Source organism: Drosophila albomicans, chromosome X, assembly GCF_009650485.2.
Source record: "Drosophila albomicans strain 15112-1751.03 chromosome X, ASM965048v2, whole genome shotgun sequence".
Classification (NCBI taxonomy): domain Eukaryota; kingdom Metazoa; phylum Arthropoda; class Insecta; order Diptera; family Drosophilidae; genus Drosophila; species Drosophila albomicans.
This window is the reverse complement of record NC_047627.2, coordinates 26,611,867-26,622,110: the sequence shown is the minus strand read 5'-3', so window position 1 is coordinate 26,622,110 and position 10,244 is coordinate 26,611,867. Positions and strand designations below refer to the sequence as shown.

At 33.4% G+C, this 10,244-nt stretch overlaps 1 protein-coding gene across 2 annotated transcripts in view; it reads left to right on the top strand.

Annotated features, from left to right (window-relative positions):
- The first annotated feature begins 648 nt into the window (after positions 1-648).
- The window catches only part of LOC117572191 (putative protein kinase C delta type homolog), a 33,143-nt gene continuing 23,547 nt past the window's right edge, over positions 649-10,244 (top strand). The window contains exons 1-6 of one of the 2 annotated variants that reach the window (XM_034254873.2): positions 649-1,106; positions 6,156-6,757; positions 8,796-9,172; positions 9,259-9,374; positions 9,438-9,523; positions 9,610-9,739. In XM_034254873.2, coding sequence (XP_034110764.1) covers positions 6,650-6,757; positions 8,796-9,172; positions 9,259-9,374; positions 9,438-9,523; positions 9,610-9,739 — 817 coding nt within the window. In that variant the 5' untranslated portion in view covers positions 649-1,106; positions 6,156-6,649. Of the gene's footprint in view, positions 1,107-6,155; positions 6,758-8,795; positions 9,173-9,258; positions 9,375-9,437; positions 9,524-9,609; positions 9,740-10,244 lie in introns of those variants that run through there. The other variant, XM_052001956.1, reaches the window with a different exon arrangement.

Below are 10,244 nucleotides of genomic sequence, written 5' to 3'. Positions count from 1 at the left end.
TTTTAAAGAATATATATTTAAGAATATTTTATCTTGATTTAAGATTTTGCCTTCTTGAATCAAGATTTTTTGTAGATTTTCGATCTTGATTTAAGAAAAACTTTAATTTTCAATTCAATTTTGACATACAATTAATCGTTTTTTTCGTTCTGTGTACATTTAATAGCATTATTTGATTTTGTTTTTTACATTTTGTGAGCTGCGTGTTGAACAAAATGCCATAGTAAATGATGTACTCAAAATGCTAAAGAGTATGCCTCATACCTGGACATATTATGATGCCAAAGCTTTTGGAAAATCGCTGCCACATTCTCTCTCTCTCTCGCTACCTCGAAAGCAAAAAGCTAGAGAGAATGAGATATTGCTCAGGTATTGTTGTTATTGTTATAGTCATATAGTTGAATGCTTTTGGGGGAGGGGGGGAACGTTTATAATAACAGATTAATGTAAAGAGCACATGATATTTGCCTTATAACTCAGCATAATGTGCATATTTATGGTCTGAATGTGCCCCAAAAGAGAGACGGAGAGTGAGAGAGAGAGAGAGATATTGGGAGAGAGCAGAAACGATTCGAGATACACACTGAGATCGGGTTGGGTATATATCACATTTGGATAAACGGATTCAGTGCGCTCCCGTATGCGAACGCCTTTTGCCGTGAGATCCGATCAGAGATCGCCAAACAACAAGATTTCCTTAGTTGTTTTCGCCTTTCTTCTTTTTTTTCGTTTTGTGTTCTTTACAATTGCATATTTTTCCTCATTTATTTTGTATTTTTTGTTCTTTCGTTCGTTCGTATTTTGTGTTTGTTTGGCGTGATGAGAGCCAAATAAAAGAAACCTCTGTGTGTGAAAAGAACTAATTCTAGAGGAAAAAAGTCATAATATGCTCGACAACAACAAAACATGACAACAACCAAAAAAAACCAAAAAAAGAAAGAATTCAAATAAATACTAAGTGACATTTGTGGGGTACAACATGTCGTATGCGTGTTGCACTCGAGAAAAGTGAAAGTTTTCCCAACCATAAACCACAAAAATATTTGGTGTAATATTCTTTATATTTTTTTTTTTTTGTGTGTTTGGTGGTTTATTTTATTGAAAATGTAAGCAAAAAAGAAGAAAATTGAAAGTGTTTGAAATACAGAATAGTGTAACTACATTGCGCCTATGACGTCACAAACTCAACATGCGAGATACATACAAGATATGTATATAAATGTATATATCTGTATATAGTATAGATACATATGTGTGTGTGTGTGTGTGTGTGTAGATAGATTTAAATGACTGACAGACTGGCCACAGCGACGGCCACAGCACAATAATCATCCAGTCAATTTGCGCTGTGTTTTGCGGGGCATTAAAACAAAAGCATTTCACTGCGCCCGATATTTATTGTTGTGTCTTCTGTCGTTGTCTCTCCTTCCACATCTCTGTCTCTGTCTCTCTCTCGCTCTCACACATACCTCCCTCCTTTCGGTATGTATATCAATGTGGAATGTGTTTATAGTAACAGCCGCTGCTGACGCCGCCTGCCATCGAAGTTGCCGCCACACACACACACACACACACTACACCCTCCCCAAATCTTCCCGCCTCATTTCCTCCGTCCGTCCGTACTCAAATCTCAAGTCACATGGCCTGGTATCAGTCTCGCTGCGATCAGTTCATTATTATTGTGTACATCGCCATCAGCAGCCATCAAAAAATATCTTATGAACTGTTTGATAGCTTGCAGCGATCAGCGATATTTGCAGCCTCAGAAATCATTCTCAAATCTCAAGTCCGCATAGCAACAGATTCCAATGCAACAATCAGCGTATTTAATAATATTTTTTCTGTTTGATGTCTACTTTATGTACAAACTATCATGCGATAATTATAAGCTCAGTAATATCTAGATCTAGACCAATAATTCAAGCAAGAATTTGAACAGCTCTGAGTTCTTACTACTTATAAATATGAATAAATACGATAGCATTTTAATTATCATATTACAGTTACACTTCAAACAATCTTTAACTACGAAAATTCGGAATATTTTTAAAATAAATTTAACACATGATACTTTTCTAATTTTGATTTACAAAAAAAATTAGTTCAATCCAACATTAATTGAAGGAACTATTAAATAATTTTGATTTAGAAATCGTCAATAGTTAAAAAGGCTATATTTCTCTTATCCGTCTGTCTGTCTGTCTGTCCGTCCATATGAACACCTAGATCTCAGAGACTATAAGACATAGAGCTATAATTTCTTTCGAATGCAGTTATTATGTTTTCGCGCAGATCAAGTCAGTTTTAAATTTTTGCCACGCCTACCTCCGGACCCTCAAATCGACATAAATCGAATAGCAGTCGTAAGAGAGAATTTTGGTACAGACAATAATAACTATAGTCTTTATGATTCCTGAAAGTTTAGCTGCAATCAGATATAAAACGTAGAAGATAAAAAAAAGTTTTTCTGCAAAACGTTTGTATGGGAAAAATGCCAAATTACTACGGAACATAGTTGCTTTTTCTGACAATCTGGTATATTTTGGAGTATATTTTATATAAATAAACCAAATATAGACTTTGGTATATAATTACTATTATTGCGGTATATTAATTTGGTATACTTCAAGAATAATATCGCATTGTTGTGCTTTTATTCAAAATGAGTAGCGAGTATCTCACAATCGAATACACTCGACTGTATTAAGCTGAAGTTGTCGAAGTTACTTAAGAAATACTATTATGTTGAAAAAACGCCTTCTGCAATCGAGTCTTAATTGCTTGGTTGACAATCTGGTATATTTTGTGCCCTATAGTAGATTTAGAATATAGTATTATTTTCGTTAGTTTTCGGGATATGAATTTGGTATATTTTATTCTTACTTGCTAAATTTTTGCTCGGGGAATAAAGTTCTGTTCAATAGTTGATTCAAGGATCAAGATTTTGAATTAGAAATATATTTATTTATTATAGTTATAGAGGTTTAGAATTTAATTCTTAGGGATGGCATGTAAAAACCTGAAGCTGAATAAACAAAAAAATAGCAAAAAAAAATATCTGAAATTACTTATACTTAACAAAATTTATTAAATAATTTTCAATATCCGGAAATAAACAAAGATTAGTAGAAGTTCAAAGCTGAGCGATTTATTTAGAAACGATTTAGAATTATTGTAATTACTGAAACAATGATTATTATATTTTAGTGCTATTCTTCTTATAAAACTTGTTAGCTCAGCAGCTAGAAGATATCTTCTTAAATACATTTAAGTTTGTTCATGATTCAAAACTCTTCTTGTTAAAAAATCGTTTTTCTTTTTTTGCCATCGCAAGTCCTTGGCCTTTATGAATCGAATGAAGAAAAAAAAAAGTGAAAAGTGAAAAGGAAAATGAAATGTTGTGTGTGTGTGTGTGTTGTTTTGGCATTTTGTTAAAGGCCGCAAGTTGTTTGTGTTTTGATTTCTGCCACAATTTCGCTTGCTCTCTCTCTCGCTCTCGTTCTCGTTCTCACACTTTTATCATATCCGGCAATCAATTGGCACGCAATCTCGCACAATTCGCCACTTAATTCTATTTATAATAACATTAACAAAGACAACAACAATAATAACAGAAGCAACATCGGTGAGATGAATATGAAGAGTATTCACACAACAAATTTGAAATGAATCGAGAACTTATTTTTGGTGGCCCGTCAGAGGAAAGCAATCATATTTTTAAACGTCGAGCCGATGCGACGACTCACCCAACCTTCCCCTCCACCTCCACCTCTACCTCCCCCCTCTGCCTCCTCCCTCTCCTGCTCGTTGTGACTGGTGGATTCCCTACACAAACACCACAACAATAACAAGTGTGTAAGTGTGTGTGAGTGTGAGTGGGTGTGGGTGTGCATGCCCTTCAGGCCTAAGCGTATTGTACAAATAAATGGAAAATTGGAAGCAACAACAGCAACAAAGTGTTGTCAAATTGCTTTGTTATTGTTTTTTTCCGTTCGTTTCGGAGATTCCTTTGCATTATTTTCGCAATTTCTCAAATGTACTTCGCCAGAAAATTGGACAGGCCAAAAACATTTAATCAGAAACCAAGCGAAACATAAACACATACAAAAATATATTGATACACAACAAGAACAACAACAATAAAGCAAATTCGCTTATGACTCAATTGTTTACAAGGCTCAAAGAACTCCTCCTCAGATCAATTGATCTCTTTTTTCTCACAAATCTGTCGATAAATCAACATTCCATTGTCGAAAGCGATCGCGCCCAATCAATCAAATCCGCAAACACTTGTCAGCAACTGATCAATTAGCATTTTATATATTCACTTCTTGTACGATATGTGTATACATTTCTATATATGTTAAATACTTGCCATCTATCATACGGATATTTTCGACGGAATTTTCACGCTTACGTGACAAAGTGCCCTTTGATTTGCTAAAGTCTAGAGGCCATCATCATCATCAACACAACCCCCTTACAAAAGCGAACAAAACAAAACGAGAAGAAAATAAAAGAAAAAAAAAGCCTCTACGTATAATCTGACTTATAAATAAAGTCTCATACTCATAAGTATAGTTGACCATTTGCTGCCTTGACTGAGACTGAGACTGAGGCTGAGGCACGTTCTACGTGTTGTTTTCGTCTCTGTGTTCATAGAGCAAATCCCTCCCAAATGGACTGCAACCAATTCAGTATTTCTTTTGTACCATTTAACAAATGAATGTTTATGCCATGAAATTGCCAAAGTGCCCTCTCTCTCTCTCTTTCGTTTAAGTGCAGTTTATATACAAAACTATCATGCATTTATCGTGATTTAATCGGCTTAAATATTGTACTGTTTATGACATAAACGTGTGCTGTCTGTATATAATTATTGTTTTGTTTTTACACTTAAATAATAACATAATGTCTTACATTTCGATCTAATTTGCTATAGTTACTTAGTATTAAATGTTATATTCTTCAAAGGTTTTTCAAAATCTTTAAAAATATGTTTATTTTCAAAAAGTTGTACAAAGTATATCAAGTATTCAGACATGTGAAATATTTTTTTTTCCTCACTCAATTTATGCAGTTGCCAAGATCCCTGAAAGTTGCGCTATAAACGTATAAACAAGTAGCTATGATAAATCATAAGTATAGAGTGCTTATGATTCCTGAAAATTTAATTGCGATCAGCTAAAATTTATTTAAGAAATTCATTTGTATAGCAACAAAAGTACTGACAATATAGTATATTTTCAATTTACAACTATATCGATATGCAAAAAATTAACTTTGGTATATTTCAATTGTTTTTTGACTATGCTTTTGCTGACTTTCTAGTATATTTTTAATTTATTGCTATATTGATATACAAAATATGACATTCGGTATATTTTAATCTAGTATATTTTCAATTTACTATTGCATTTATATACCATTCAGTATATATTCGTATTTTGAACTGTACTTCGGCTTACCATTCAGTATATTTCAAATTTACAACTATATCGATATGCAAAAAATTAACTTTGGTATATTTCAGTGTTTTTGGCTATGACTTTCTAGTATATTTTTAATTTATTGATATAAAAAATACGACATTCGGTATATTTTAGTATATTTTATTATGCTCTGGTTAGTAATCTAGTATATTTTCAATTTACTATTGCATTTACATATATATCATTCAGTATATATTCGTATTCTTAACTATACTTTGGCTGATCATTCAGTATATTTCAAATTTGCAACAATATTTATATGCAAAAAATTAACTTTGGTATATTTCAGTATTTTTTGGCTATGCTTTCACTGACTTTCTAGTATATTTTTAATTTAATGCTATATTGATGTACAAAATATGACATTCGGTATATTTTAATCTAGTACATTTTCAATTTACTATTGCATTTATATACCATTCAGTATATATTCGTATTTTTAACTATACTTTGGCTGACCATTCAGTATATTTCAAATTTACTACTATATCGATATACTAAATATTACATTCGGTATATTTTTTTCTAGAATGTTTTTTTTTTTAAATGTTTAGAGGGTATCTCACAGTCGATCACACTCCACTTACTTGTTTTATTTGCTGTTGTTGTTCTTATACTTGTAGAGTATTCAAGCTTCTTTGTTGTTCTCTTGCAATCTTTCAGATGTGTCCATCAACGCGGCTTTAGAATCGCTTACACTCAAGAGGCAGCAGAAGCAAAAGGAATGTGAAGACGGCAACAGCAACAGCAGCAGCAACAATAATAAAATACAGCTGACTAAAATGCGAAGTGAACTTGTTTATTTAATATAAATATAAGAAAAACGCCTCGTATTCGCCTTTCGTATCACATTAAGCGCATAACACAAAGCAGAAGCAAACAACAGAAGCAGCAAAAACAGACACACAGCAAAAAGAAAAACCCCGTTTCCCCTCCGGTCTTTTGCTTCTGCTTTCCTGCGAGATCACTTTATCGCCGTCTATCGAAATCGCCATCGGCATTGAGATCGCGGGCAATCGGTTTTGTTGATTGTGATCAAGAACGTGGCACGTTTGCAGTTAACGAAAGTCTTCGAGGCGCACCTCGGCCACAACAACAACGGCACGCAAATCGTGTAGAGTATTCGGCGCGTCGTTGACGCGCAAACGGACGCCAAGATGATGTTCACCCGCGCCCAGGTGCGCAAGCAGAAGGCAACCTCCAGCTCCTCCAGCAGCAGCAGCCAGCGTCCTCGCAGCTCCGGCGGCGGCTCCTCACGTCACGATGTAAGTGCCTAAACACCTCAGTTCACTAAACTGATTATAATCTATAATAAGTAATTATCTATAATTTCATTATTTCAGTTACAATTTGTTATATTTCATTATTTTTGATTTTTACGCTGCTCACATAAACTTTGGTATTAACTTTAATTCTAATTAAACATTATTCAAATTTATTGTTTTTTTTTAATATTTTCAATACTTAATCTTTTCTTTGTTTTTATTATATTTTTATGATATTCACATATATTTTAGTATTTAATTTATTACTAACAAACTTTCATTCTAATAACTATAGTTTTTTCTATTATATAGCTAAAATTTCAAAAGTTCTTATACATATATACTACATTTTTTATTTAATTTATTATTTCATACTAATTTTTCTCTCTGAGTATTCTTTTCAAACTCTCATCATAATAATAATCTTTGTCTTGTGTTTTAATATTGAATATTTTTTTGTTTTTTTTTTCATGTTATTCATATATAATATACTATTCAATTTATTACCAATAATAATAATCTTCCATCCTTATAATAAAATTTTTCCGCTAACTTTAATTTCATACAACAAAAATGCATATCAATATAATTATTTTTATTTAAATAATTTTCTTTTTTTGTATGCTACTCACTTAACGTTTTCTATGTCATTTTAATTCTTATTAAACTTTCATCGTAATAATTATCTTTTTCTTATGTTTAAATTTTTAATATATTATAATTTTCTTTATTTTTTTATGTTACTCACATTTTTTTAACACTTAATTTATTTCCAATTAAACATTCATCTTTTTTTGAAACTTAGCACTAATTTCAAATACCAGAAATGGTTTAACTATTTTGCTATTTTTATGCTACTCACAGTTTTTTATTTTATTTGAAATCTCATTATACTTTCATCATAATAATTATCGTTTTCTGTAATATTTCAAATATTCCGCTTTACAATAATTATGGTGCTCATACAATTTGAGATCTATTAAGAAATCAGTTAAATGTGAACTAGATTAATTAGTATTTATAGATCATTATTTTATTCAAGTTTTCTTATTATTTATGCCAATTTTTTTCCCTAGTATCACTTTGCCAGTTTATTATCTTCCAATCGGAATTTTTGTTTGCCATTTAAGCAGTGCTAAAAGATTAAATTCAAATTTAAAAGTTTTTTCAACAATCCAAATTAGTTGATGTTTGTACCATTGTCGTTAACAGATTATTTTAATGCTGTTCGATATTATTATTCAAGTGAATTAAAACTCTTATATAATCAGAGTTCAATGGAGCCACATTGTCTGACTCAATTGCAGTCTTTTTATGGTTAATTCCATTCTTTCCTCGACAAACGTTTAATATACCCTTTTGTTTATCTTTATACAGAACACACAACAAGTATTTTAAATATATTTTCACTTCACAACAACAAAATTTGACCAACGCATCTAACTTCCCAGTTCATTGAGGCCATAATTAATTGATATCCCCATCAATTATGTGTGTGTGTGTATTTTAAAATATCATTAAATATATTTACTTTTTACCATTACATGCGCAGACCCTTTGTTTGGTTTTTATGACTATAGGGTATCATAAGCTTGTGGCTTTAATAGTGTTTTGTATATTTATAAAAGAGCACAGCAAAACAGAAACACAATTTATAAACTGTAAATTTAATTGGGTTTCCCATTAGCAAATTCTTCGGATAGAAAGTGAAAATTGGAACACCAATGTTTGTTTTCATTTCAGTTTTTTTTTTCTTTTTTTTTTTGTTTTGTTCGTTTCTAATACCAAAAACTACTCTTAAGTGTTTCGGTTTCAGTAATAGATAGAAACCATTTCAGGTCAATTAAAAAAGAATAATGCCAAGAAATCTAGTTCAATAGCTTAAAATCAAAATGCCATTAAGTGGGAGTAAAGTGCAGGAAATTTAATTTAAGAAACAACAATTTGTTGAGGAAGTTTTGGGAGAAATGTTTTAAAAATTGTATGAAATGAAAGTATAATATTGATATCAATAGATTTCTTTTTTATTCATTATTAGGTACGCTATAAGCAGAGCTCATCGAGCAGCAGCGGCGCCGGCAGCGGAATTAGCGGCTCCAGCGGTGGCACACGTCGTGATCGGGATCGCGATCGTGATCGTGACCGGGATCGTGAGCGTGACCGTGAACGTGACTGTGATGATCACTACAACAATCACTATCACTATGGCAAGCAGCATTCCTTTGAGCTACCGCGCCAGCACTCCAAGGAGGAGACCTACAACCGCGACAGAGAAAGAGAACGTGACACTGGTGGTGGAGGAGGAGGAGGAGGAGGTGGTGGTGGTGGAAGCGGTGGTGTTAGCGGTGGCTATGTGGATAGACGCACAAGACCGCGCAGCATCACGAATCGTCGTGGCGCCATCAAGCATCAAAAGTGAGTGTGAGGTGGCAACGCTGCCTCGCTGCCAGTGTTACCAGATCTCAGAAATTAATGCAATTACAATTTACAATTTAAAACAGAACGCACGATATTAACGGACATCGCTTTGTGGCCAAGTTCTTTCGCCAGCCCACGTTCTGCGCCTTCTGCAATCTGTTTCTTTGGGGTTTTGGCAAACAGGGTTACCAGTGCATAAGTAAGTATGCTGACAACTCTGGAGGTTGATTCCATTTTCTTTAACTACACTTTCTATGCACAGTTTGTCAAACGGTTGTGCACAAGAAATGCCACGAGAAGCTACTTGGCAAATGCTCTGGCTCCGTCTTCAATTCAGCCAGCACAATTGTAAGTGCATCACTTTCTCCACTCTCTCTCTTTCTCTCTTTTTATCTAGTCAACTCTTTAATCTAAATCTTCATTTTGATTTGCAGCTGCTGCGCGAACGCTTCAAGATCGATATGCCGCATCGTTTTAAGCCGCACACGTTTATGTCGCCGACGTTTTGCGATCATTGCGGCTCGCTTATGGGCGGATTTTTCATTCAGGGTCTGAAGTGCGAAGGTAAGTCCGAAGCCGCTTAATTCAAACTGACATAAGCTTTATTTGTTTGCTGCACGTTTCTGGAGCTTTGGCTAGGTGGCGCCGCGTGCGTGAAAGCTTTGTGAAAGCTTTCGCTTTAGTCGTTACAACAACCCGCAACATCTCGTGAGCTTTGTTGTTGGGAATTCTTGTAACGGTCAAATCGAAAGCTGGGAACATTCATTGCTTGAGTCGCATATGGTGGGATATATTTGTAACGGTTTTCTTTTGGTGTACAACAGTGATGAACAGTGAGACCATCCTTTTGTTGGATGTACAGTTTGATCACAAATCTATAAATTCTAATTATGTTGTAATAGAGAATACAGAAATTCGATATTTTATATTTGTTTGTTGATTTATAGCAATTTCAACTATTATTTCTATCCTTAACGGTTTTCTTTTGGTTTACAATAGTGATGAATAGTGAGACCATGCTTATGTTGGAAGTACAGTTTGATCACAAATCTATAAATTCTATTTATGT